Genomic DNA, 27,904 nt, shown 5'->3' with positions numbered 1-27,904 from the left:
TTTTAAATGTTCACAAAATGTCAGGTGTGCTTAGAACAAGTATGTGAAGTTTGGAAGAAAAAAAAAATGCAAAAACACTCTTGTGTGTCCCTTTACATGCAGACGCACCACTGCTCCTGCCCGTCACCTGAAGAGGGCGGAGCCTTTATTCCTCAGGTATTTAGACAACTACAACAAAAAGTCTTGCTGATTACAGTAGGTTAGTTAAAGGTGCTGTATGCAGGTTTTTGTTTCTTCTAAAAGTATAAAAATATAATATGTTTGCAGATATTAAAGAAACATGCTAAGTGAACATTCTTGTTTATCTGAAAAACAATGCTGAAGTCAGATATTCTGACTTGAAAATGTGTTTTCTGTGTCGTAACGGCTGTCTTTGTTTAGCTTCTTTTAACCGGCCCAATGCCAGTTAAGCCAATTTTAATGTATGTGTGTAATGTAGGTGTATCAAAAACAACGTATTTCATTCATTTACTCATTCATTCAGAAAGGCTCTTAAAGCATGCGCCCGTGACCAAAATGTGACTTCCAGTGGACAGTAGCAGACACCAAAATGAGACGCAGATTCAGAGTTCCACATGAGGTTATTAATTAGCAAATAATATGAATATTATGAATACAGGTGACGCAGTGGCGCAGTAGGTAGTGCTGTCGCCTCAAAGCAAGAAGGTTGCTGGTTTGAGCTTGGGCTGGGTCAGTTGGTGTTTCTGTGTGGAGTTTGCATGTTCTCCCTGCGTTCGCGTGGGTTTCCTCCAGGTGCTCCGGTTTCCCCCACAGTCCAAAGACATGCGGTAAAGGTGAATTGGGGAGGCTAAATTGTTCATAGTGTATGAGTGTGAATAAGTGTGTATGGATGTTTCCCAGAGATGGGTTGCAGCTGGAAGGGCATCCGCTGCATAAAAAATATGCTGGATAAGTTGGCGGTTCATTCTGCTGTGGCGACCCCAGATTAATAAAGGGACTAAGCCGAAAAGAAAATGAATGAATTAAGAATGTATACATTAGGTGATCAGGTTACATTGTAACCCTGTGTCCTAAAAACACGCTATGTGATGAGATTTGCAGTGATAAGCAATTTGGCTGTTTGCGCCAGACAAAACAAAACAGAAACATTCAAATACAGCCATTTAGAAGCACAGAATAGTGCACTCACTACACAACCAAATAGTATGATCTAATAAATATGATCAGTTCCAGCTCGCATGTCAGCCTGCCTGTCGGACATTTCACACTGGATGAAAGATCATCATCTTTAGCTTAACCTCGTGAAAACATAAATGCTTGTAGTTTCTGCCAACCCGACTCTACAGCATAACTTTTCAATCCAGATGGATGGGGCAACCATTACTGCATCCAAAATGGTGAAAAGCCTTGGAGTAACGATTGATGACCGACTAAACTTCTCTGACCACATTTCTAGAACTGCTCGATCGTGCAGATTCGCACTCTATAACATCAGAAAGATCTCTACTAGCGGGGCTTCCAGCTAACTCTATGAAGCCTCTTCAGCTGCTCCAGAACGCAGCAGCACGAGTGGTCTTTAATGAACCTAAAAGAGCACTTGTCACTTTGCTGCTCATCCGTTTGCACTGGCTGCCAGTTGCTGCTCGCATCAAATTCAAAGCTCTGACATTTGCCTATAAAGCGACTTCTGGCTTTGCTCCTTCTTATCTGCTCTCACTTCTGCAGATTTATGTGCCCTCCAGAAACTTGCGTTCTGTAAATGTACGTCGCCTCGTGGTTCCATCCCAAAGAGGGAAGAAATCCCTTTCCCGAACTGTACTAAAAAAAAATAATAATAAATTACGAATGCTTCCCTTTTTAGACTTTACAGACCTAAAACCTGCCTATAGCACTTATTCATTGTTGCTCTTAGTTGTGTAAATTGCTTCCTTGCCCTCATTTGTAAGTCGCTTTGGATAAAAGCCTCTGCTAAATGACTAAATGTAAATGTATCTAAATAATACATATTAAACCTCTTTAACATTATTAAATGTAGATGCTGAGTCACTGATATGTGATGGTTTTGAGTTACAGTAATGAAGTTCAATTTTAAATGGTTTATTTTATTTTCAAGATCTGAGGTGAATCTGCTGCTGCTTTCAGTAGTATGGCAACAAATGTAAATGTAATTTTAAAAAATACCTCTTGTATGTCTATCATTACATTTTATGAAGTCATAAACAAAAAATACTATCTTCTCTGTAATATAACCATTGAAAGTGCACACACAAAAGACACATGCATATTCAAAGGAACAGGAAAAAGTAGCTGACACTGAATGCCATGCAGTCAATTTGACCATTATAGCTTTTCAATGTAGAAATACCCATTTGGTGTTTTGCAATTTTAATAAAACATTTTTAGAATTAAATACACATTTAGAAAAAGTTAGGGTACTGTAGTTATATGGATTTTGTTTTAACAAATGTAATAAATAAATTTATTTTTTAAAAAGGTCAAAATTGACACTAGAATCCATAGTTCTAGCGTTGTGACATTTACAATGATTTAACAGTCTGCAAAACCACATCAAATTGCCTCTGCAGTGTGCATGTTGTTTTAGCACTCACATGGGACACCTGGAGTGCTGGTTTGATTAGGGCTTGATATTGGGCTGTAGGTTGAGTGTGAAGGACTGCCCTGATCCGCCTGTTGGCGCTCACTGTGAGTCGAGCAGCTCTTACAACAGCGATCCTTACCACCAAAACTGCAGCAACTGTAGCAAAACGGACGTCCACAAAACCTGCCAAAAAATATCATGCAGATAATATACAATTGTTCAAAAATTTGTGATCAGTATTTTTTTTCTTTCAAAGAAAAGAATATTTAAATTCAACAAGCATGCAAAAAAACTAGTTGGGACTTGCCGACTGTTTGTAAATTCAAGACTGCATTTCCTAACGTTAAACTATGTACACTCAACTTCTGATTAATAATAATACCCATGTTAAGACGAGGACTTTCTAAATTAGAAATTAAATTGAATTCTTTTTCATCTGTAAAGATATTTCTGTATTGCTGTAAATCCTGCATGTTTTAAGCAATGTTTAAGCGAGGCACACAACTGACACACTCTGTTTAGTAAAAGTTTATTCTTACACACCCTTAATGCTTTTGCGCCCTGCGCTTTGCGCATGGATCGTCACAATAAAGGCCTGAAAGACCAGAGTGCAGTATGATCAAAGGTGGACAAAGGACTCTTAACCTTAGGCATTTGTATGGCATGTTTTTGGACTGGAATGTGTCTCGCTTGTTCACCTGTGATCGGATCAAGCAAAATGTGTCTTATTACTGTGTAAACAGGACAGCATAAGTCATGTTAAATTCGCCGTCTACGCAGTTTCATCAAACTAGCTTACATAGGGTGCGTGATAGCCTTGGTTGAAAAGCCACAAACTGGAGCATGCAGGCGTGTATTGACGAAAATAAAAAGGCGCTTAAATTGTTCAATGACAACAATAATTTAGATTGTGCTGCAAAACACAGTAAAACAAAAGTAACGAGCCTGATTCAAAAATGTAAGAAGTAGAAAATACAGATATTTGTGTAAAAATGTAAGAAGTAAAAGTAAAAAGTTGTCAGAAAAATAAGTAGTAATACCAGAAAAATCTACTTAAGTACAGTAACAAAGTATTTGTACTTAGTTACATTCCATCTTTGGTGTAAACTTAATTCAAATGTGCTTGATAAATAAAATTGACGTACTATTACATTTCATTTAGCTGAAGCAAATGCTAGAAAAATATCATTTACAACAGGTGTCTAAAACAAAACCAGACCATTTCTGCAAAAATTTCCCCCTGACCTGCAGTTGTATCTGCGCAGCATCCAGCTGAACTGGCTCTTGCAGCTCAGGCAGTGTGTGACGTCTCTGTCTGTCTGCTCCTCAGCTCTTCGTTTCTGCTCAAACTCCAGAGCGTCAGACTTCTGCCACAAAGCATCTTTCTCCCTACAGGGGGAGCCAGAGGTCTACGATCAGAGGCTTGCAACATTTTAGCATTATAAAGCACTTTCAAATGTATTTCTTTGGTTTCCAGAGAACATACTGTCAAATGTGTTAGAAAAACATGAGCAAAACCGCATTAACAGTTTTCACAAGTCATCACACATTCAGTGGAACGCCTCTCTGACAGGAACATGAGGGTTTTAAAAACGGGTGCAGGTGCAGTATATAGATCTTGAGAGCACGAAATTTACAGTTTATGATCATAAATGTCTGTTTCTGTTGATATGTGATCCAAATATTTGTAGCTTGAAAAAAAAATGTATACAGTATACTATACATGATTATACCATTATTTGATAGAGAATGTATAGAGCAGTGGTTCTCAAAGTAGGGGTCGAAGCCCCCGAGGGCCCGAGGGGTCGTGAGACAATGAAGGGGGGGTTGCCTGGTGATTTAAAAAAAAATCGATTTATTTTTATTAAACCATAAGATTTACCATATTTTACCCATAAACTACTGAAGGGAAAATATATATGTTGTTATAGTTACTATATACTATATAGTTACTATATAGTTACTATAGTAGCTTATAGTTAGTTACTAGTTCTATTAGATTGCAGCCCCTAAGGTAATTACATTATATTAAAGACACAGCAATAGCATGAGATGCAGCAGATTGATTTTATAACACCAGGTTAACACCAACTTTCTGGCCCATTTACAGCACTGACATATATAAAAAAAATTAAACGAAGAATAGACTTGGGTCTATTGTTGTGTGTGCGCAATTGCATGCAAGGTTTCTGTATTTATAACCACCTCAGAGGATATTGGGGGTCACGAGTCACTGGCATTGTCATTTTGGGGGTCGCGGGCTGAACTGTTTAGGAACCCTTGGCATAGAATTTATTAAAGGGATAGTTCACCCAAAATGCAAATGTACTTATTCAAACACACACACACACACACACACACACACACACACACACACACACGCACGCACGCACGCACGCACGCACACACACATCCACACACACACATTTTATTCTGTTCAACACTAAAGAAGATATTTAGGAAAAAGCTGAAACCTGCAACCATTGATTATTGTAGAATAAACAAAAACCACAGAAGTCAATGGTTACAGGTTTACAACATTTTTCAAAATATCTTTTTTTGTGTTCAACAGAATAAAGAAAGTCAAACAGGCTTGGAACACATTAAGGGTAAGTAAATGATGACAGAATATTTAGTTTTGGATGAACTTTCTTTTATAAATGATTACTAAGATGAATTATAAATGTTCTCTAGAAACTAATGGAAAATGACTGCTTGTGCTGTGTTTCAATGGAGATCCCAGTGTAGCTGCCATTGTTTAGTTATTTTACCTGGCAGGTCTCCGCACAGTTCATGTGACTAAAAACTATCAATTAAGGCTCTGGTATAATTTTCTAATATAAAATTTATATTCAATTTAAAGTGGTACACAGACTTCATCTTTCTAATGATGGCAAGGATGTATTCTTCTGTTGACCCTATCTGTAGAAGATGCAAGCAGTCCCCTGCTACATTGCGGTCCATTTTTTTTTTTTTTTTTTTTTGCCTGGCAGGTCTCCACACAGGTCATGTGACTGAAAACTATCAATTAAGGCCCTGGTATACTTCAAACAGAATGGAAGAACAAACGTTTTCTTTTTTTTGTTTGAGAGAAAAATAATTCTCAAAGACTTTGTGATGATATATTGTTTTTGCACATTCAGACACACCAGTGCTGCAGGAGGTAGAGTTGTACATGTGTCACGCTGCTTATGTGTAGCAGTCTACTCCTAAATACAACAACATAGGCGGCTGTGAGAGAAAAAAAAAAAAGGTTCTATAAACATGTGTTCTGCTCTATAAACTACTGCTCTGCTACTGCTCTGCTACTAAGGTCGTGTCCATGTTTTGTTTAAAAACCTATATTTTTCTCTCAAGTTTGGCCTTCCACCAACACTGTTGACATTTTTAGTAAGTGAAAATGTATCTTTTTGAAAATGCAGTCTGAAGTGGACAAAAATGGACTGTGAAAACTTTCGAAAACGATGACTCATTTTAGTCATGTGAACAATTCAGCTAACATGGTGGGACAGCATTGTAAAGGCTGATTTATACTTCTGCGTCAAGTGCTTGGCATGACCCATGGTGCCTGCCTCGTGCATAGTTGTGCATTTATACTTCTGCGTGCTGTTTGTGTTGCTCTGCAATATCACCTCCCAAACGCTAGCTGGCAGTAAGTCTTTATGTTCCTCTGTTAGAGTTGCACGATTCTAACTAAAATGAGTAAATTTTAGTATGAGTATGTGTAAAATAAAGGTATGGTAAAAACGAACATATGGCACAACATCGATAATAATATTATGTGTAGATCTACTAGTTTTTATAAATAATTCTATTCTACTTATAATAATTCTGATGTTGAATTATTATGTTTGAGATGCTTGCAATCTGTCATATTAGACAATTTTATTTCACTGGTAAAATCCGACATTTGTCATTATCAGTTTATATTCAACAATATATAGGCTAGAGTAGTTATACTGACATTGTAAACATTTATTTTCATGCACAACTGTGTGTTCGCTATGGAAGAAAAAAGATTTCACATGCTTGTCGTAATCATAACTCTAAAATGCGATTTGATCATTTAAATGAAGTGCACACTTTCGCTTTCATTTTTACTGCTAAGTGCTGTTCATACTTTGCGCGTGGCTCCCAAACGATCACTCTGTGCCACAAACTAACTATTTAAAAACTGTATTACCTGTTACTCGCAACATATGCAGGTTCTGTTCACTAAAGTAGACGCGAGCGCGTCTATCATTAAGTAGAGCGCGCGCTCCCTCTCTGTGATAACAGCTCACAGTCAGCACTTCACATCACTTGTGATTTCCCTGCTGCGATAACATCATTATATGAAGACAAAAATGACATTTTTAGGTGAATTAAACCTTATAATACTGTATGTAACTCATTCAACATCATTTGGAGGTGTCAATGTCACTGAGCAACGTGTGTGAAACAATGAAAAGACTCATGCAGCCGCCTTTGCTTCTCTCCTGAACTTGAAAATATGATTGGCAGAATCGTAGAAATGCTGGATTAAGATCGTCTAGGGGGTCGAATCGAGATCGCCGTCTTTTAACGATTAATTGTGCAGCTCTATCCTCTGTGTCAAGTTTTTTTGCGTTTTTTCTGAACGCTACAAGTAGCTCAATCTTGCTCATTCGGAGACGGGAACTGGCGGACGTGCAAAATCTTTAATCGTAAGGTAAACACAAAACAAAAGTCAACATCATCCTAGACATGAAACAATCGTTCCATCAGAGTTCTCAGCACCGCCCATACTCGCCACCACTACCAAGCCGACCAATCACAGAGCTTTTGCTACGCATCGTTGCGATGTGTAGTTGAATTTTTAGAGCGGTGCGTGTCAGCCACGTGAAGGCTATGCGACCGCGTGAAGGCTGCGATGGATCTTACGCATGTGCTCAACGCAGAAGTATAAATCAGCCTTAACGCAGATGTTTTAAATGCTGTCCGTTTTGACAGCTATATTAAAGATTAATGTCAGGAAACAAAATGTTTACTAAGAGATGCTGTTCAGTTGCAGACATGTGACGAAGTAAATAAACGGCAGGCGGCTATGACACTGTTAAAAGCGTCTGTTCGCATACACAGTGAATGAACGAAAGTGTTTTCAGTCATTTTAGTGTGGATGACGAAAATAATTAAAAATAATAGCTAGGAAATTATGACTTTTTAGATGAAAACACCATTTTCAAATTTATCTGGATTAATGTAGACGTAGCCTTATGTTTGTCCATGTTGAACTTGTTGTTCTCCTTTCTGAACTAGATTAGGAAACGAATTGGGGGGCGGAAGTAAATGCACGCCAAAGTAGGTAGAGTTCCAGAACATACCTACCAATTGCATAAACGCAACAAACCAATGGTAGCTCATAGATGTTTTGGAGTCAAAACGCAATTCCTCAAAAAGTTTTGAGTTGCCGAGATGAATACCAAAATAACGTCATTTTAGCTGGATTTAGTTTAAAATGACGTCATTTCAGTTCTTTTTTCGATTTCATTTGAAGTATACCCAGGGCTTTTATATATAACTACACAAGTCACCTTATGAGCTCAATGAGCCTCTCCTCCAGGTTTTTTTTGGTACGGTAAAGGTCATCTAGTTCAGCAGACATCTTCAGTTCGACGGCTTGCTTCTCCATTGCACTTCTGCTTAAATTCACACCCAGTTCTTGACAGGACTGCTGAGCGAGAACCAGTTCCTTCTCGGCTCTGTTATAAACAAGGATCAGGTCAGAAAGTGTTTAAAGCGACCGGAGGATTGTGAAAGTGTTGATTGCTTTGTTTAAATCATAAACGTATGAACTACCTGAAAAGCAGTACAGAAATCTCCTACCTCGACAAGTCCACTTTGAGGTTTTTAATCTGTTCCTCTTTCTGATAAATTATGGTTTCGGAGTCACCAATGAGAGCAGTAGTCTTTTCGATCATCTGACTTTGCCCACTGTTTAGAGACTGTGAAAACAAAAATATGCTTTAATATTTTGATATTTAAAAAAATCTGGTCGAAAAAACATCACTGTAGGACTGAACTCTAAGTTGCAAACCAAGCAGTTAACATTATTAACAGCATTTTAAAACAAGCATAATGAGGATTCCACACACAATACATGCTTGCATTTAAAGTTGGCATTCAAACATTTTGCTACAGATCTTTTTGTAAATATATCAAACTGTAATCAAACTGTCAGATAATGGACTATCCTGTGAAATTGCAGACTTCTGTTGCAAAATACATTATGGTATGTCAGACTTCTCCAATCATTTAGGCCACAGAGTAAAAAAAAAAAAAAAGAACCAAATTCTGTTTGTTTTTTTCCCTTCCACGTGCCACAGAGCCACAAACGTGCAAGCTAAAAGAGCACATGAATTCTGGCATTTTAAATTAGTTTCAGACCACAATCATATCTGTAAATAAACATACAGCTGTAAATAAGTATTGAACACGTCACCATTTTTCTTAGAAAACACATTTCTAAAGGTGCTGTTAACTTGAAATTGTAACCAGATGTTAATAACAACCAAGGAAATACATCTATGAAAAGAAAACAAATCTAATTAGCTTACAAATGAAGTTATTTGTAATAAAATGAAATGACACAGGAAAAAAGTATTGAACACATGAAAGAAGAGAAGGAGGTGTAGAAAAACACTGAAAGACCAGACAGCAGCTCTCAGCAGTTCTTTAGCAACCCTCTGCCCCTCCTCAGTCTAAATGAATATCAGCAGTTCAGTCTAACATCTACATTAGCAGGATGATGAAGATAAAACCAGGGTGGACATTTCAGCAAGACAGTTGCCATCCATGGATTTTTATGCACATTTTGGATATGCACATAAAAAAATCAGTTGATGGAAACGCCAAGATGCGCAAAATGTTTGAAAATGTGCATAAAAATGCATGCGCATAACTGACCCGGATAAACTTTTTATTTGATAGGAAACGATGTGCATGAACTACGATAGAAACACTTTTACCGAACAAATTCCAGTATGCGCATTAAAAACAGTCATGTGATTTTGGTATAAGAGATCATGTGATGAAAAAAAATGCATGTGAATGTGCTCAATCTGCTGGTTTGTCCATTGTAAAACATCTGAAATGTTGTTTTGGTCATGCTAAAACACCTTTACCGTTTCAGTATTAGTGTTATTATATTATTAATTACCTTCAGAATCAAAAGCGTCTGTGCTGAGTGTCTCATGCCTTCAAACACAACTGTGCATTTACTGCATGTTAAGAGGAGTCTGCCTTCTATAGAGCAAGTCATTTATTAAATGGAAAAAAAAAATTCAAATTTTAACTATTAAAATTTGAAGCCAGTTAATCAGGAAGTTTTGATTTTGTTCTCTTTGACTTGTTGGATGAAAGCGCTGCTTTATTCACACATTTTTTATGCATTAGTAATTATGTGCATAAAGTAAATTTGCATTTTTGGATGGAAACATAGATACTGATCCAAAACACAGCCAAGGAAACTCTCAAACTCTTTCAGAGAAAGAAAATCAAGCTGTAGAATGGCCCAGCCAATGACCTGACTTGAATCCAATAGAAAACACAAAATAAAGCTCAGATTTGATAAACGAGACCCACAGAAGCATCAAGATTTTTACACTTTGTTGAAAAACTCACACCTGAGCAATGCATGTGACTTCATTCTTCATATGAGAGGCGTCTTTAAGCTGCCATCACCAAAAAAGCCTTTTATATAAAGTATTAAATACATTTCAGTAGTTCTGGACATTCCTTTTTTGTTTTTACCAAAATCTGGTTGAATTCCATGTCAACAGCTCCATTAGAAATATTATTCCCAGGAAAAAACATGACATGTTCAATACATTTCCCCCCACTTTAAATATGAATTGTTGAACATGAGCATTTGCATCTGCAATGTAAGCAGACTGGATATTCCAGTCAGAACCAGTCACTCGTCACTTAAAAAACAACAGTGACAAACAATGTTAAATACTCCACTGAAGCTCGAATGCTCTTCTAATTATTCTCTGCATTAAACCCAATATTATGCTAAACTTTGAGGATGGTACAAAAGCAAAATATTAACATTCTGTCTGTGACAGAATAGTGTTGGATTCAGTTCCTTTTTTCGGCCTAAGCTTTCTTGGGTCAGTACATTTACTTTAGGTTGTATGTTTTAAACACACATGGCTTGTTTTGGTTACTTTTAAAAATCTAAGCAGGTCATCAAAAATGGATATAGTCAACAAATCGTATCAAGTCTGTTACATCAGAATATACATCAAAATACTGAAGATGTGATGCTACTTTTGTTTAATTGCATTTTAAATGGATAGTTCACCCCAAAAAATATCATCTACCAAACCTGTTTGATTTTTTTCTTCTGTTGAGCACAGGTAAATGTATACTGAAGAGTGTTAGTAAAAACAGCCATTGACTTACACACTATATATTCTTTGTTCCTACTATGAAAGTGAATAGCTGCTGGTTTCCAACATGCTTCAGAACACAGTCTCTCGTTTTGTTTTTCAACAGAAAACATTAATTCTTAAAGAGCCCATATTATGGGTTTTTGAAAATTCCCCTCCATGTAGTGTGTAACACAGCTCTAAGTGAAGTGAAGTATCCAGCTAAGGCTTAAATCTGTAAGAATACAGTGTTTAAAACGGTTGATTCATCTATAAAAGAGTCGACTCATAGTGCTTCAAACGAGTCGCCTTGATACCGACTCATTAGGTGTTTCGCCATGACGTACGAACGAAACCAAGTTATTCACGTGCACGCGCAAACCCGGGAGATTTCAAACCTGAGGCCCCGCCCTCTGACGCAGAAACCCAGACACACACCCACAAACACACGCACACCCACAAACACACGCACACAAACATGCCGGTCGATTGAAGTCACACTGCAGATGGACATTATATTGAGTCTCTACCCAAAGATAAAACATCAGCATTATAACCAAGCAGTTAAAGGAAGGATCAGTAAAGAGTAACTGATGGACGTCAGGATGGGTTTCTTCCATTTCTCAAGTGTAAGTACGTGCGGTTAAAGTTGTTGCCTCGTTTACTCTAGCTTGCAAATGTATTTAGTTGTGATTTGGTACTTGTAACCGCGTGTACTGTATCAGGTTAACTGGATATTTTATCTTATCGCGTGCAAAGTCACGTTAAAAACGCGACGCGTGCTGTTTGTTTATGGAGCTCCGTGCTAGAGTTCTGCTCCCACGATTTATTCGGAAATTTATTCCCGCGCCGCAGAAATCTGGCGCGGGGACAGCCGCGGGAATAAATTTCCGAATAAATCGCGGGAGCGGTCGGTAACGGGTTTAATTTGGGACGGGAGCGGGCTATTGCTGGATATTGCTATGCGAATTAGAAAGAGAGAGTCTGCGTGGTGCTTGTGTGTGTGTTAGTGCGCACGCGCGCGTATGAGAGAGAGAGAGCGAGAGCGAGAGAGAGAGAGAGAGAGAGAGAGAGAGAGAGAGAGAGCGAACGAACGAACGAGCTTTGTGTGCTTTGTGTTTCAAGAGTTCACACTTAGCTGATGATTTACAAAGCTTATTTGGCATGCTGTCCCGGGAGAGAGCCCCGAGCTCAAGGGCTCCTCGAGCCCGGGGCTTCCTCCCGTTGGCAGAGCAAGAAGGGAGCCTGAGCTCGGTGGATCTCAGAACTCCCCTGCCGCTGTAGCTAAGGGAACGTAAGGAATTAGACCAGCTTGATTGTTAAGTATGTTGAATGTCTTTGGATGGTGGGAGGAAACCGGAGAGCCCGGGGAAAACCCACGCGGACACGGGAAGGACATACAAACTCCCCACAGAAACACTCACCGGTCCTATCGAACTAGGACCGGCAGTATTCTTGCTGTGTGGTTCACAGTGCTAACCACTGGACCGCCGTGCCGCCCAATTACAGGTAAAGGAGGAGAATAGGGGAGGAGGGGGGTTTCTTCCAAACGAAGATAAAGTGAACTGGAAACTTAGACTATTTATGGTGCCTTAGGGCTCATATGATTGGAAGATTAGTGATTAGCAAATGCGAGACTGGACGTGATAAATCATAAGCACGTGATCCTCTCGAAATTAGTTTATGAATAAACTTCACTTCAAGAGTTCACACTTAGCTGATGATTTACAAAGCTTATTTGGCATGCTGTCCCGGGAGAGAGCCCCGAGCTCAAGGGCTCCTCGAGCCCGGGGCTTCCTCCCGTTGGCAGAGCAAGAAGGGAGCCTGAGCTCGGTGGATCTCAGAACTCCCCAAAATGCAGAATTAATCGCTCGGGACAGCAGCCGCGTATTCGAAGAAAAAACCCCCCAAAAGGCAGGAAATTTAGAGCTATATCCGGCTGCTGGATATAATAGAAGAAAAGAGGTTAAATGCATGGGCATTAATTAGATAGGATTAATAAGGGTGAAAAGAGGATTCTAATAACTCTTGCTGGAGTTAGAGTTTGAAGGAACCCCTGCGGGGGTCATGGTTTTCGGGGTTAAGAAGAAGGGGAGAATAGGTGGTTTGAAGCAGTGAAAGAGAACTTTGAGTGAATCTTGTGGGAGTTGGAGCTCTAAGTGACCCCTGCGGGGGCCAGAGTAGAGTGAAGGTATGGAGCAGAGAGTGGAGGAGAGTAGCTCTTACGAAAGATGGAGCTTTGTGAGAGTTTGAGTTTAGAGCAGCCTCTGCGGAGGTTAGAGCTTGAGGGTAGGGTGTAGATAGGAGTGACCTCTGCGGAGGTTAGAGCTTGAGGGTAGGGAGTAGATAGGAGCGACCTCTGCGGAGGTTTGAGCTTGAAGGTAGGGTGTAGATAGGAGCGACCTCTGCGGAGGTTTTGAGCTTGAAGGTAGGGTGTAGATAGGAGCGACCTCTGCGGAGGTTTGAGCTTGAAGGTAGGGTGTAGATAGGAGCGACCTCTGCGGAGGTTTGAGCTTGAGGATAGGGTGTAGATAGGAGTGACCTCTGCGGAGGTTAGAGCTTGAGGGTAGGGAGTAGATAGGAGCGACCTCTGCGGAGGTTTGAGCTTGAAAGTAGGGTGTAGATAGGAGTGACCTCTGCGGAGGTTTGAGCTTGAGGATAGGGTGTAGATAGGAGTGACCTCTGCGGAGGTTAGAGCTTGAGGGTAGAGAGTAGATAGGAGCGACCTCTGCGGAGGTTTGAGCTTGAAGGTAGGGTGTAGATAGGAGTGACCTCTGCGGAGGTTTGAGCTTGAGGGTAGGGTGTAGATAGGAGCGACCTCTGCGGAGGATTGAGCTTGAAGGTAGGGTGTAGATAGGAGTGACCTCTGCGGAGGTTTGAGCTTGAGGGTAGGGTGTAGATAGGAGTGACCTCTGCGGAGGTTTGAGCTTGAGGGTAGAGTGTAGATAGGAGTGACCTCTGCGGAGGTTTGAGCTTGAGGGTAGAGTGTAGCTAGGAGCGACCTCTGCGGAGGTTTGAGCTTGAAGGTAGGGTGTAGATAGGAGTGACCTCTGCGGAGGTTTGAGCTTGAGGGTAGGGTGTAGATAGGAGTGACCTCTGCGGAGGTTTGAGCTTGAGGGTAGAGTGTAGCTGGGAGGAGCAATGAGTGGAAGAGAGTAACTCTTGTGAGAGTTGGAGCTTGAAGCGACCTCTGTGGAGGTCAGAGCTTGGGGGTAGAGTGTAGATAGGGGGAGATAGGTAGCAGTGAGTGGAAGAGAGTAACTCTTGTGAGAGTTGGAGCTCTGAGCGACCTTTGTGGAGGTCAGAGCTTGAGGGTAGATTGCGGATAGGAGGAGATAGATATCAGTGAGTGGGAAAGAGGATTTGGATAACTCTTGCGAGAGATTGGGGCTCGGAGCGACCCCTGTGGGGGTCAGAGCTAGAGGGTGAGTCATAAGGAGAAGAGAGGTAGTTGAAGTAGAGTGAAGAAGTTTTAGCTTGAGCGGACCCCTGCGGGGTTTGGAGCTTGGAGAAAGAGTCTAGGCGGAAAAAGAATAGGTAACATCGTGAAGAAGAAAGGACTGTGGCCGCTATGGCCGAATCCTGCGAGAGTTGGAGCTCAAGGGGGCCCCTTCGGGTGTCTGAAGAGTCTAGACAGTAGAAACAAGATCATTAGAGGTAGAGTGTAAAATAGATTAGTTGGGAGTGGAGTGTAGAGAAGAAAGGAACGAGAGGCTGAAAAGTAGGGTTATAAGGATAAAAGATTTGGAAAAGTTGGAAGAAGGGAACAAGCACAAATATAATACATATGTACAAACGCAGTAAATGCGCAAAGAACATGTGGATACAAACGTCTGCATCTGTAAATAGCTATTGGTGATTGCAGAAGATGCTAACTGCAATGGCCCTTGAGGGAGTCCTTGGCAAACATGTAAGGGTGCCATGGGTGGACAATTGGGCTTCTGCGGGGTTTGGTTTGGATGACTCTTGCGAGAGTCAAGGCTCTGTTAGACACCTTTTTGAGTTGGAGCCGTGTGAGGAGGTGCTTGGGGGTTGGTTAAAGCCTGTTGGGCTTTCTTGAGGTGGTATTTACTGAGACGTATATAAGATTTGAAAACTTCAGAAGACCAGCGACCAAGGGTCTGGATCTGATGGTGTGAGAGCCCGTTGTAGTGGCTGCGCCAATCCTGAATGAGTGGCTGGAAAAGGGCTCTGGGAAAAACCTGATAGGCGAAAGATTTCTTTAAGGTGTTTTTGAAACCAGAATCGAGATACTGGACGGTTAGCGTCATCAGTAAAAAGCGGGGCCAGTGGGTTAGCCTCTTGAGATTTTCTAGGCTAAGAGGGTTTGGAATGGGTGTGTAGGTGAAGGAATATTGAAAATGAGGATAGAGTGTCCTCTCTGGAATTAATCTGTTTTGCTTTGTTTGATAAGGAAAGAGATAGTTTCCCTGTCTTGCAAAGCTAGATCTGAGATGGTGGGGTGGAGTAGAGGGTTAAATTTGGATGTAACTGTTAATTCAGAACATTTAAGAAACCCCCCAAAAAATGCTAGATTGAACATAGCATCTAAGGTGCGGGCTGTATGGGAGGAAATGTAACCTTTACAGAGGGTGTAGATGCATGAGGTAAGGATTTTGAGTGTAATGGGTTGTCTAGCATGGTATGGAATTGTTTGAACGAATTCCATGCTGTGAGGTAGGCATTGAGGGTTCTGGGAGCTATTGCTTGTAGGATAAGAGATAGAGAAGTTTGATGAAGATTATGAAGTGGGTGGTTTATGGAAATATCGTTACTGAATAAGGAGGGACCGGCGTTGGGTGAGGGTCTGCTTCCGGGGCTAGTTGCCAGAATATCTGCAAAGAGAAATGAGAGAGAGAGAGTCAGCGATTTGGTTTTTGCAACCAGGTACATGTTCAGCAATCATGATAAATTGTTTTTTAGCAGATATCCAGATAAGGTGTCTTAAAAATGGCATAAGCGATTGGGAGTGGGAGCGTCCTTTGTTAATGCAATGCACTGTAGCTTCGTTATCGCAGTGAAAGAGAATGCTAGATGTAGACCATTCGTCCCCCCACAGGATGGCTGCTGCGATGATAGGGTAGAATTTGAAGAGGGCTGAAAAACATTGGTCTTTGGAATGGAATTACAATTGGGTTGGCCATGTTGAGACAAACCAGTGTCCTTTATATTAGCCACTGTAACCTATTGGAGGGGCAGCGTCTGTGTATGTGTTGATGTCAATAGGGGATGCAATCAAGTCGCTGTAGAAAAAGGAACAGCCGTTCCATTGCTTAAGGAAAGAGATCCATAAGCAAAGTTCATCGCGACTGGGTTTGGAGAGAAAAATTGTTTCTTCTAAACCATGAACTGTGGTGGATAATTGATGGAGGTGGGAAATGAAAGGAATAATGCGCATAGCGAAATTTAGATGGCCGAGAATTGGTAGGAGTTCTCGTTGTGTGCACATCTGTTTTTCAAGGAAAATTTGGGATAGAGAAATTATTCGATTGATTTTCTCTTTAGGAAGGGATGCTTGGAATTTATGCGAGTCTAGATTAATACCCAGAAATTCGATTGAAGTACTGGGTCCTTCCGAGATCAGCGAAAACCTGCTGGGTGATCGCTAGGTGTTTGGCTGGAGGAGATGACGGGGGGGAAATAAGAAATTGTCTAGAAGGTGAATGAGGTATGGTATTTCGTAAGTATTAGACAGAATCCAGCATAAAGCTTCTGACATTATGTCAAATATTTTTTTTTTTTTTTTTTTTTTTTTTTTTTTTTTTTTTTTTTTTTTGGGCTGCTTTTGCATCCGAAAAATAGAATTGATTTCGCCAATAAATGCCAAAAGGTGCCAGAAGTCTGGGTGGATTGGCATGATTTTAAAGGTAGGGGAAATGTCTTCTTTGGCTAGCCAGGTGTTACGACTGGCTATCTTTATGAGAGAGATCTCTTGATCAATGTCGTAGTAGTTAAGTAAATATTCGTCCAATGGAATAGTGCTGTTAATGCTAGGAAAGGAGCAATTGTGTTGGGACGAAAGGTCGACTACAAGGCGTTTTTGCCAGAACATTTTTGAGTAGCGACACCAATGGGGCTAATGCGCGAGATATTAAAAGGAGGAGCCTTGGAGTTCCAATCATGAAGTTGTTGTCGATTTCTTTTTAATAAGATAATCGACGGTTTCAGGTTCGGAGGTTGCAGACTGCAGGTTAGGACAGATTGGATAAAGTGAAAAATGGAATGTATCCTTTGTGAAGAGGATGTGGAGTGTAATAGGTTGGATGAGGGTCAGCTTCTGGAGCCAGCAGTCATGATCTCTAAAATAGAAAAAACAAAGAGAATCAGAAATTAAATCTTTGCAAAATAATACAAGTATGGCAGACATGAAAATTGTTTTAGTTTATATCCATGCGAGGCATCTTAATAAGGGCATGGGCGGCTGTAAATGGAAGCGCTTTTGATAATGCATGGTCCGATGACTTCATTGATACGATGTGCAAGGATGGTAGGGGTGGGTGTTCGTCTCCTAACGGGATGACAGATGAATGGAGAGCTGAGGACATGGGATATGGCTAGTCTGGTGGTCCTGGAAAACTGGTACCCCTTGAAGACTGAGCATGTGAAGTGATAGTGAAGTTTAAATTTGTATTTATAACAGTCAAGTGGGAAGTTTGTTTCTTTGCCGTTTTCACATCCGACTGACTTGCTATATAATCTTATATGACGCTTGTAAATCAACACATGAGTCGCTGGCGTATTACAATTGGACTTCTGTGCTTGATGGCATAATGTTTTTCAATAGCTTGTTAATATTTACTGGTTGGGTAATAATTTTTTCAGAAGTTAAATGTCAAATGGAATTGTTTTTTTTTTTTTTTTTTTTATTTTTTTAACTAAATTTACAAGCGTGTCTGGCCTATTCATTCATAAGGTCTTTGCAACAGAGTCAAGAGAGAGGGCGGGACCATCTCCAGTCTTTTAGCTCATTGGATGGAGACGCTTATCTTTACAGCTATTGGCTTAAGGAGTTTCAGTCAGGCCATGCAAAAGGTGCAAAAAGCCTGGCGGCCATTTTGTTGATCAAATTCAACATTGTTTGTGGCTGGAGCTGCTGCTCTGCTGAACACATTCCAGCAAACAATCTGTTAAACGATGGATAGCATGTGTACTGCTAGGAGAAGGTGAGGGTTCCGTTTTATTGCAATAGCTTTGGAGTTTGGCTTATATCTTGCTGGGAAATAAGGTTGAAGACACAGCAGATGCGTTGTGGAGGCTCTTTGAAGTGGAAGGTTTTGGTGTTGTTGTTTAAGCTGTTGATGAAATTGTTGGAGTTGTAGTTGTTTGAAATGGTAGCAATAGTAGTTGTTGTTGTTGTTGCTGTAGCTTGTATATTGTAGCTTGTAGATTGAAGCTTTTAGATTGTATATTGTAGATTGTAGCTTGAAGCTTTTGTAGCTTGTAGCACTTGTAGCTTTTGTAGTTGATGAGCAGAGCAGAGCGTTCTTCCAAATGAAGATCCTGAAGATTGTAGCTTGTTGCTGCTTTAGTTGTCCATGCTGGTTTAGAGTTGGTTCTTCAACGGAGCTAGCTACGGTGAAGCTGCTTCTTCCAAACGAAGATAAAGTGAACTGGAAACTTAGACTATTTATGGTGCCTTAGGGCTCATATGATTGGAAGATTAGTGATTAGCAAATGCGAGACTGGACGTGATAAATCATAAGCACGTGATCCTCTCGAAATTAGTTTATGAATAAACTTCACTTATACAGACAGCTTGGCTGTCTGGACTGTATACTGGGTGATTTTTGGTTGTGTTCTCCGCTCTAGCGGGACCGGGCGCGGCGGGCAGAAAACGGAGCGGGTTCTCAGGCTAAAACCTGGCGGGTGCGGGCGGAAGCGGGAGCGTTGTCATCCGGAGGTGTGTGTGTGTTTTTGTGTGTGTGTGGTATGGCGAGTACACGACTGTCTCCTTCGTTCGGTTATCCGTGGCACTATCCACTCGCCATAGTGTGGCAGCTAAAATCCACGCCTACACTATCGAGCGTGTATGAACTGTGATTACTTTTTAAATTGCTGATTAGCTATTGGCCATTTCCCTCTCTGACTGAAGGCAGTCGAACAATCGCGACAGACTGTCATCGGTCCAATCAGCGCAGATTAGCTCCGCGCTAAGGAGGGGTTTGGGAACAAATGAATCACTGGACGATTCATACAGGAGTCGCTGGGATAATTAGGTAAAAATAAATGCAGATTATAAGACCATGAAAGTGTTTTTTGACCTTGCATGCATATTAGACTGTTGTTGGAGACCCTTACAACTAGGATATGACCCTATTTCATGTATAATATGGGCTCTTTAAAAGTCTAGAACCACTTGAGTGCAGTTAAATGGTGAAGAAATGTTCATTTTTGGATCAACTTTCCATTTAAGAATGTACTGTAAATACAGTTACGCCATTTTACAAGTTGAACCTCTTTTACAACATATTGTGCTCAGGCTTGAGATGAAGAGATGTAAGAAGACATTCACTGAGAGCACATTTTCATAAAAAAAACTATTGAAAGAAAGCACAGTGGCATGCAAAAGCACATCGCTCATTAATGTCCTTTTTCAGTAGGCTGTACAGTTGCAAAGACTAAAGCAATCTCTTCAATTCAATAGTTTGCGATTGACAATTTAAAGGGAGGGTTCACACATAAATGGTAATTTACTCACAAGTGCTTCCAAACTAGGGCTGTGCAATTAATCGGAAGTGATTGTCATGTACATTATGTCAATAAAGCCAGCACTAGAAACTCTCCAGCACATGGTCTCAGGCGGAACACAGAGCCGTTGTTCACTATTAAACTGCACAAAATCAGAACGTTGTAAAATCGAGATCTGTTATAATGATACAGTAGCTGTTTGCGTAGATCAGGGGTGCTCAACCCTGTTCCTGGAGATCTACCTTCCTGCAGAGCTTACCAGCAACCTTGATCAAACACACCTGTCTTAAATTACCTAGCGGTCCTTCAGATCTTATTTAGTTGGTTTAGTTGCGTTTGATCAGGGTTGGAGCTAAACTCTGCAGGAAGGTCTCCTGGAAGATCTCCGGGGCAGGGTTGAGCACCCCTGGAGTAGATTCTCAGTTAAATTCAGATGTGTGGTAAATGGTGCTGCATCAGATAGCATGTGAAAATAACTAATATGATCACAATGATTTTTTTTCCAAACTCACTTCACAACTTCAGTTAAGTGTTTGAAATAAATCCTTCAGTGAGAAAATTCTGTAGAAGTGTGATGATTATTCACAGTGAAGTTGTTAAATATATCCCATTTAGTCACTACTATATGGATTTCCAATGGGAGTTTCTACTTCTTTGGAGTTTTCGCACAAGATCGCCCTCTGGCCTTCGAAGGATTTACACTTAATCCGAGAGCCATATTCCCCTAATAAGATGTGCATGATAAACACAGCTTTTGATTAATCAAAGGTTTGCAACTTAAATTTGACTATTCAGCCATTCCAATTCCAAATCTTTATGAGTTTCTTTATTCTGCTAAACACAAAAGAAGATATTTTGAAGAAAGCTGAAACTGGTTAACTATTGCCATCCATAGAATTATGAAAGTCAATAGTTATAGGTTAAACATCAAAATATATCTTCTATTGTGTTCAACAGAAAAAAATCAAACAGGTTTGGATCAAGTAATGAGTGAGTAAATGATGACAGATTTCCAGATTTCTCAAGTACTGCACATGGGCTTACCTCAAGCTTCAATACTTTGGCCTCAAGACTTGAAACTTTTTCAACTTCAATGTCCAGCCTTTTCCTCAGTGCATCCATATCCTCACTCATACCCTTCAGAAATACACGTATAATCATATATTCATGAACTGAACAAAATAGGACAAAGCTAAATCCTTGAGCAATGTTGAGAGTAATTACCTGGACTTGACTTTGATGGTGCGCGGCCTCATCGCTCAACTGGGACCTAAGTGTGTCCACTTCCCTCTGTCGGATCTCCTGGAGACTTCTGGCTTCGTCTTCTGCCCGTTCCAGTTTCTCCTGCAACTTCTGCAGGGCTTCTTGGAGTCCCTCCATCTGCTTTACCTGCTCTTTGAGTCCTGCATTATCTTTCCTCAAGCTTTCCATCGAATCACTTAAAGTTTTCACCTCTTCCTGCGCCTCCATCTGCAGCTCCTGCAGTTTGTTCGAAAGCTCTTCCCATCGTAGCTTAGCTTCCTCGTTCTGCCCTGTTAGCATGCAAACATGAACCCCGAGCTCTGCTGTCTCAGTGTTGGCCCTGTGCAAGGCTTCACGAGCCTCTCCATTCTCAAGTGCAAGTGTGCTGTTGTGCTTCTTCAAAGCATGACACTCTTCCTTCATTGAAGTCATGCTTGTTTGGATTTCGGCACGCATCTTGGCCTCCATATCTCTCTCTTTTCCCAAAGTCTCCTCTCTTTCATGGCAACGTAGCAGCTCCTCAACATGCCTTCTGTTTAGCTCCTCCACTTGGGACTTCAGTTGCTCTGTCTGAGCTCGGAGATCTTCTCTAGAGGCTTCTGTCACTTCCTGCAATGCCTGGATTTTCATCCTCTCCTCTGAGATCACCAATAGTTGTGCCCGGAGCTCCAGGACTTCATCCTGAAGTCTGGAAACCTCCTTCATGTTGAGTTCAAGTTGGGCCTCAGCCAGAGCCAACCTGGTCGTAGATTCTACATGATCAGTTTTTGAGCATTCGTTGGCTTCTTGTAGGAGTCCAGAAGTTGTCCTCTTGTTCTTCTGTGGGGCTGTAGTACTCTCGTTGAGTTTTTCCAACACATCTTCATTGTCCGTCTGGCCATTCTCGATGCACTCCTCAAGATTTTGGCTCTCCACTGTCAGTCCAGCTGACTCGAGTCTGGTTCTCAGTTGCCTTTCTGAAGCCTGTAAGGTTTTCAGTTCTTTCTCTAGAGTGGTCTTGATTTCTGACAACTCCTTGCTGCTGTCTTCGTTCCTTTTGACAGTCTGGATCAGCTTGGCATTGATCTCCATTAGACTTGTGCACTGGCTTTTGTACTCTTCCAGTTTCTTGGCTTGTGCTTGGAAGCTCTGATTCTCCACAATCAACCGCTGGTTGTGGTTCTCTAGTTGGCGCATCTTTTGGGTATTAACAGACAACTCATTCATCTTTGCATTTAGCTGCTCTTCAAGTACACTTTTACGTTGCATCTCCTCTTGGATCTTTTTCATGTGCTCCTCCATTTGATCCTGCTGGGCTTCCAGTGCTTTCTGCACATCCTGAAGTTGAGTTCGCAGGTTCCCTGTTTCTCTTTCCTTCAGGGATAACGCTCCCTGTAGGCGGTTAATGGTCATCTGCAGCTCATCAGCCTGTTGCGTTGCAGTTGTTCGCTCTTTATCAGCTGTGACTCTACACATGTCCAGATTGCCTTCCATCTCTTTGAGTTTCCCCTCCTGAAGCTTTATCTCCTGAGAAAGTCTCTCAGCAATTCTAGCCCGGTCTTCGCTTTCTCGTTTAGCCTCAATCCTCTCCTGCTCTGCCTCCTTAAGCTTGGTCAGGAGTTCCTGTATCGTCCAAGCTGAATCACAGTAGTTTGCAGCCTGCTGTCCTTTTTCACTTAATGCTCCGTCAAGTTTTGCCAGCAGCTCCATATTCCGGTTCTCTGCAACACTCAGCTTGGCTTCGAGGTTGCGTTCTGAAGTCCTCAGAGCCTCCAGCCCCTGTGTGGTGGTACTGAGGAGGTCAGCGCACTCTCTGACAGCTTTCACCACCTCCTGCTGCTGTTCTCCTGCTTTCTCTTGATCGGAACCTTTGGCCAAGAGCTGTTCCTGCAGGTCTTTGATAACAACCCTCAGATCAGCTGCTTCATCGGTGAGCAGTTGGATTTTCTCCTTGAGCTGTTGCTGTTTTAACTCTGATTGGTCAAGCTCAATACGCAGGTCCTCGGAAGTGCTACATGTCAGCTCGCCTAGCTCTCCGAGATCACCTAGAAGACTGGAACCAAAATCTTGGCCAGGAAGGAAGTCCTGAACTTGCTGCATGAGAGGTAAATACATTGAAATGAATATGCAGAAATGATCTGTAAGCACTGGATTAAGTAAACTTTTTGTGTCATGATTGTTGTCATTTTGCTAAAATAAGGGCCAACAAAAATAAAACAATATGTTCTCACTGGCCTACTGTTGGTGCAGAGGGAGAATACATCATAACTACAGTGCAATATTAAATACAAAACTTGACTGAGTATTACAAATAAAGGAAAATGAACATTCAGGATGTCGTTTCACATAATGTGATTTTACTTTATAAAATAAGTGCCAGATTTCTTTCTTAATTTTTTTAAACTGCAATTACTGATGAACAGACCTAAAAAGCTCTCCTATTTCAAAATTGAAGTTGTTATGAGTTTGTCACTATTATCTTGTTGTCTGTGGGTATTTGGGAGACATAGGGGCCTTGGTACCACCATTTATATCAACTACAATTTTAAAGTAAACTTCACAAATTCACAGTTCTCACACAAAACAATATGAGCAAATCTGACCACTCTAACGGTATTTTTAATGTTTCCAAACCTGTGTGTAGCTGCTGACCAGACTGTTGACACTAGAGCAGCGACTGGGTGGTTTCCAGACATGGGGCGAGACGGCTGATCCCAGTGTCCTTCTGCACGAGTAAAACACCCATATTAAGAAAGTCATTTGATTTACTCAGTGGTTCATTTGGTAACTAACTACGTCAACAACATGCACTTTCTTTTGATGAAAAAAAGTACTTATTAAACTATTAAGTACATTAGTACGTATTATAAGGTTTTGTTTGAACGTTAAAGAACCATTTGCTTTAGTAATTTACTTAAATAGGTAATCAGCATCCTGGTCTATATAAATATAGTAACAAACGTTTTTTTTTTTTTTTTTTTGCTTCACAATAAAAGTTTATTGTAATTATTATTATTATTATTATTATTATAAATGGTGGAAACAGTTGTGCCACTCAAGACATTTGTGGATTTTTTTAATAATTCAAGAAAAAATTTAGCTGGATTTGTTGTTACTTACTTTTTAAATTTGTATTGATTTTTATTAACATATGAACAAATGTGTTATAAAAACATTGTTCACCAATTTGAGAAATCTGCAAAACTCAACTGGTTAGACCTGTCAACACTATGACATTACTTTTGTGATATAATTGGCCTGAATCCGATGATTTACCTTGCAAATGTGGGCCACTGAGAGTCCAGGTCGTAACCTCGGGATGCTACATCAAACTGAACCTCATTGAGTTCATACAGGTGGTTGATGATATCAATATTCAGATGGGACTTCAGGAATGGACTGCGCTCATAATACCATTCACTGTGAATGGAAAACAAATATCACTGACCCCTCATAAACAAGACGCAAATTCACAGAATGGTTATTTATAACATATACTGATGAGATATACACTCACCGTTTATTTTATTAGGTACACCTGTCCAACTGCTTGTTAACACAAATTTCTTATCAGCCAATCGCACTGCAGCAACTCAATATATTTATTCATGCAGACATTGTCTAGACCAGGGGTCACTAAACTTGTACCTGGAGGTCCGGTGCCCTGCAGGGTTTAGCTCCAACTTGCCTCAACACACCTGCCGGGGTGTTTCAAGTATACCTAGTAAGACCTTGATAAGCTCATTCAGGTGTGTTTGATTAGGGTTGGAGCAAAAGTCTGCAGGACACCGGACCTCCAGGAACAACTTTGGTGATCCCTAGTCTAGACGATCTTCTGCAGTTCAAATCGAGCATCAGAATGGGGAAAAAAAGATGATTTAAGTGACTTTGAACGTGGCATGGTCGTTATTGTCAGATGAACTGGCCTGAGTGTTTTAGAAACTGGTGATCTACTGGGATTTTTACGTACAACCATCTCTAGAGTTTTGCGCAATGCAATAATGTCAATATGGACCAAAATCTTTGAGGAATATTTCCAGTACCTTATTGAATCTATGCCACGATTAAGGCAGTTCTGAAGGGGGACCAACCCGGTAATAGTAAGGTGTACCTAATAAAGTGGCCAGCAAGAGTACACTGTGTATAGATCACTGAACTTAGGTGAAGTCATCGCACTTTTACAGTGTAGACTGTATCAAAGCATCTTAAAGGGACAGTTCAGCCCCAAATTTAAATATCCTCAGTATTTACTCAAGTGCTTCTAAAGTTTTATGAATTTATTTATTCTGCTGAACATAAAACAAGATATTCTGAAGAATGTTGGAAACCAGCAACCTTTGACATCCATAGTAGGATCAGAAAATACCATGAAAGTCAACAGATATTTTTTTTTGCAGCATCTTGTTTTTTGTTCAACAGAAGAAAGAGGTTTGGAACAAGAGGAAGATGAGTAAATTATGTAATTTTTTTTTGGTGAACTATCTCTTTAACACATGAAGAAAACAAGCCATAGAGGAAGAATTAGTTTTATGAAGAAGAAGCCATAACATTATTGCAAATCAATTTAACTTGACCTGTAGTCTGTATTTCAATTTAAAAAATAAATAATTCATTGACAATTCATGCAAGCGTGCTACTTTAGGACAGGAAGTGTATATTTTAGGAGAAATGAAAGCAGTTAGAGGAATAGAAATTTGAATGTGTGGAAAAGTCAGAATCAACACTTTCACATCTTGTACTGTAAAAACAATTGATTTGCAAAATAGTCGCATTATTGATTACAAATTTGTACATATAAAAGTGTGCACTAAAGCATTTAAGCAGAAGTTGTAGACTTACTCATTTTGTTGTTACGCATACAAAGCATCCGGAAAGTATTCATAGCGCTTCACTTTTTCCACAGTTTTTATGTTACAGCCTTATTCCAAAATGGATTAAAATCATTTATTTCTTCAAAATTCTACACACAATACCCCATAATGACAATGTGAAAAAAAGAGTTTTTAAAATTGTTGCAAACTACTAAAAATAAAAAGCTGAAAAATCACATGTACATCAGTATTCACAGCTTTTGCCGTTAAGCTCTAAATTGAGCTCAGGTACATTCTGTTTCCACTGATCATTCTTGAGATGTTTCAGCAGCTTCATTGGATTTTACCTGTTGTAAATTCAGTTGATTGGACATGATTTGAAAGGGCATACACCTGTCTATATAAGGTCCCAGGGTTGACAGTGCATGACAAAGCACAAACCAAGCATGAAGACAAAGGAATTGTCTGTAGATATCCAAGACAGAATTGTTTTGAGGCACAAGGCTGGGGAAGGTTACAGAAAAATGTCTGCTGCTCGGAAAGTTCCAATGAGCACAGCGGCCTCCATCATCCATAAGTTGAAGATGTTTGGAACCATCAGGATTCTTCCTAGAGCTGGCCGTCCATCTAAGCTGAGTGATCGGGGGAGAAGGGTCTTAGTCAGGGAGGTGATCAATAACCCGATGGTCACTCTGTCTGAGCTCCAGTGTTCTTCTGTGGAGAGAGGAGAACCTTACAGAAGGACAACAATCTGTGCAGCAATCCACCAGTCAGGCCTGTATGGTAGAGTGGCCAGACAGAAGCCAATCCCCACCTGGAGTTTGCCAAAAGGCATCTGAAGGACCTTCAGACCATAAACCAAATTCTCTGATCTGATGAGACTAAAATTGAACTCTTTGGAGTGAACGCCAGGCGTTACGTTTGGAGAAAACCAGGCACGGCTCATCACCAGGCTAATACCATCCCTAGAGTGAAGCATGGTGGTGGGAGCAGGAACTGGAAGAGTGCTCTTGACCTCAGACTGGGGTGACGCTTTATCTTCCAGCAGGACAATAGCTCAAAGCACACTGCCAAAATATCGATAGCGTGGCTTCACAACAACTCGTTGAATGTCCTTGAGTGGCCCAGGCAGAGCCCAGACCTAAATCCTATTGAACATCTTTGGAGAGATCTGAAAATGACTATAGACCGTCGCTTCCCATCCAACCTGATAGAGCTTGAGAGCTACTGCACAGAGGAATGAGCAAAAATTCCCAAAGACAGGTGTGCCAAGCTTGTGGCATCATATTCAAAAAGACTTGAGGCTGTAATTGCTGCCAAAGGTGCATCAACAAATGATTGAGCAAAGGCTGTGAATACTTATGTACATGTGATTTTTCAGGTTTTAAATTTTTTATAAATTTGCAACGATTTAAAAAAACTCTTTTTTCACTTTGTCATTATGGGGTATTGTGTGTAGAATTTGGAAAAAATTAATGAATTTAATCCACTTTGGAATAAGGCTGTAACATAAAAACATGTGGAAAAAGTGAAGCGCTATGAATACTTTCCAGGTGCACTGTATTATGCTCATTTGGCCATGATGTGTCAGGGTTTGTTTTATACTATATTGTACACAACTTGATGAAGCAAAAATCATAGACTTCTCTTTTCCCACATGCTTTTTCATGTGAATTTGAAACCAAACTTGAGCAAGTGAAATGTGGTTGTGCTTTCTGCTGAAATAGTTGTTTATGGGTTTGATTCTGAGCTATACTTCCTTCACACATTGTAATTATGTTTTATATATATATATATATATATATATATATATATATATATATATATATATATATATATATATATATATATATATATATATATACTGTCATACTGCTACTTTCAATCTTCATTGCTAATCATTGTAAACCCAAATCATACATTGATAAAATTGCAGTTTCATCAATGCATCATCATTAAACGCACACGTTGCAATATTCAAATTTTTGGTGATTAGATTACCTTGTGATTTTGAGGTTTATGAGACATTGCTGAAGAGTGTCTGCAAGTCTTTGATGCACCAGACAGTAACGGATGAAAGCCCGTCCTTTCCCTAACGAAGTCTTCAGCTAAAGAATAGAAGTGAAAACAAAAGTAATAGAGAAGATATGAATGCTGAAACCCGAGAACGAAATGCATTCAGGTTAGCTAAAGATAATCAACCCACGTTTCTGCACAAACCAGTAGCTTAT

At 40.3% G+C, this 27,904-nt stretch overlaps 1 protein-coding gene and 1 long non-coding RNA gene across 10 annotated transcripts in view; one reads left to right on the top strand and one right to left on the bottom strand.

Moving 5' to 3' along the window:
• The window catches only part of fyco1b (FYVE and coiled-coil domain autophagy adaptor 1b), a 210,961-nt gene that overhangs the window by 61,394 nt on the left and 121,663 nt on the right, over positions 1–27,904 (bottom strand). For 6 of the 9 annotated variants that reach the window (XM_073930645.1, XM_073930642.1, XM_073930627.1 and 3 more), the window contains 9 exons: positions 27,675–27,781; positions 24,139–24,282; positions 23,497–23,587; positions 20,866–22,956; positions 20,686–20,778; positions 8,405–8,523; positions 8,113–8,280; positions 3,806–3,949; positions 2,571–2,743 (listed from right to left, as the gene is read on the bottom strand). In XM_073930645.1, coding sequence (XP_073786746.1) covers positions 2,571–2,743; positions 3,806–3,949; positions 8,113–8,280; positions 8,405–8,523; positions 20,686–20,778; positions 20,866–22,956; positions 23,497–23,587; positions 24,139–24,282; positions 27,675–27,781 — 3,130 coding nt within the window. Of the gene's footprint in view, positions 1–2,570; positions 2,744–3,805; positions 3,950–8,112; positions 8,281–8,404; positions 8,524–16,729; positions 17,253–20,685; positions 20,779–20,865; positions 22,957–23,496; positions 23,588–24,138; positions 24,283–27,674; positions 27,782–27,904 lie in introns of those variants that run through there. The other 3 variants (XM_073930653.1, XM_073930650.1, XM_073930659.1) reach the window with 1 other exon arrangement.
• On the top strand, positions 4,825–8,847 carry LOC141378937 (uncharacterized). The gene is made up of 3 exons (XR_012394702.1): positions 4,825–5,052; positions 5,713–6,224; positions 7,140–8,847. It is a non-coding gene; the product is annotated as an uncharacterized lncRNA (long non-coding RNA).

This window comes from Danio rerio, chromosome 2 (genome assembly GCF_049306965.1).
Source record: "Danio rerio strain Tuebingen ecotype United States chromosome 2, GRCz12tu, whole genome shotgun sequence".
In the NCBI taxonomy this organism is placed as follows: Eukaryota; Metazoa; Chordata; class Actinopteri; order Cypriniformes; family Danionidae; genus Danio; species Danio rerio.
The sequence above is the reverse complement of the archived record's forward strand: the minus strand, read 5'-3'. Positions and strand labels throughout refer to the sequence as shown.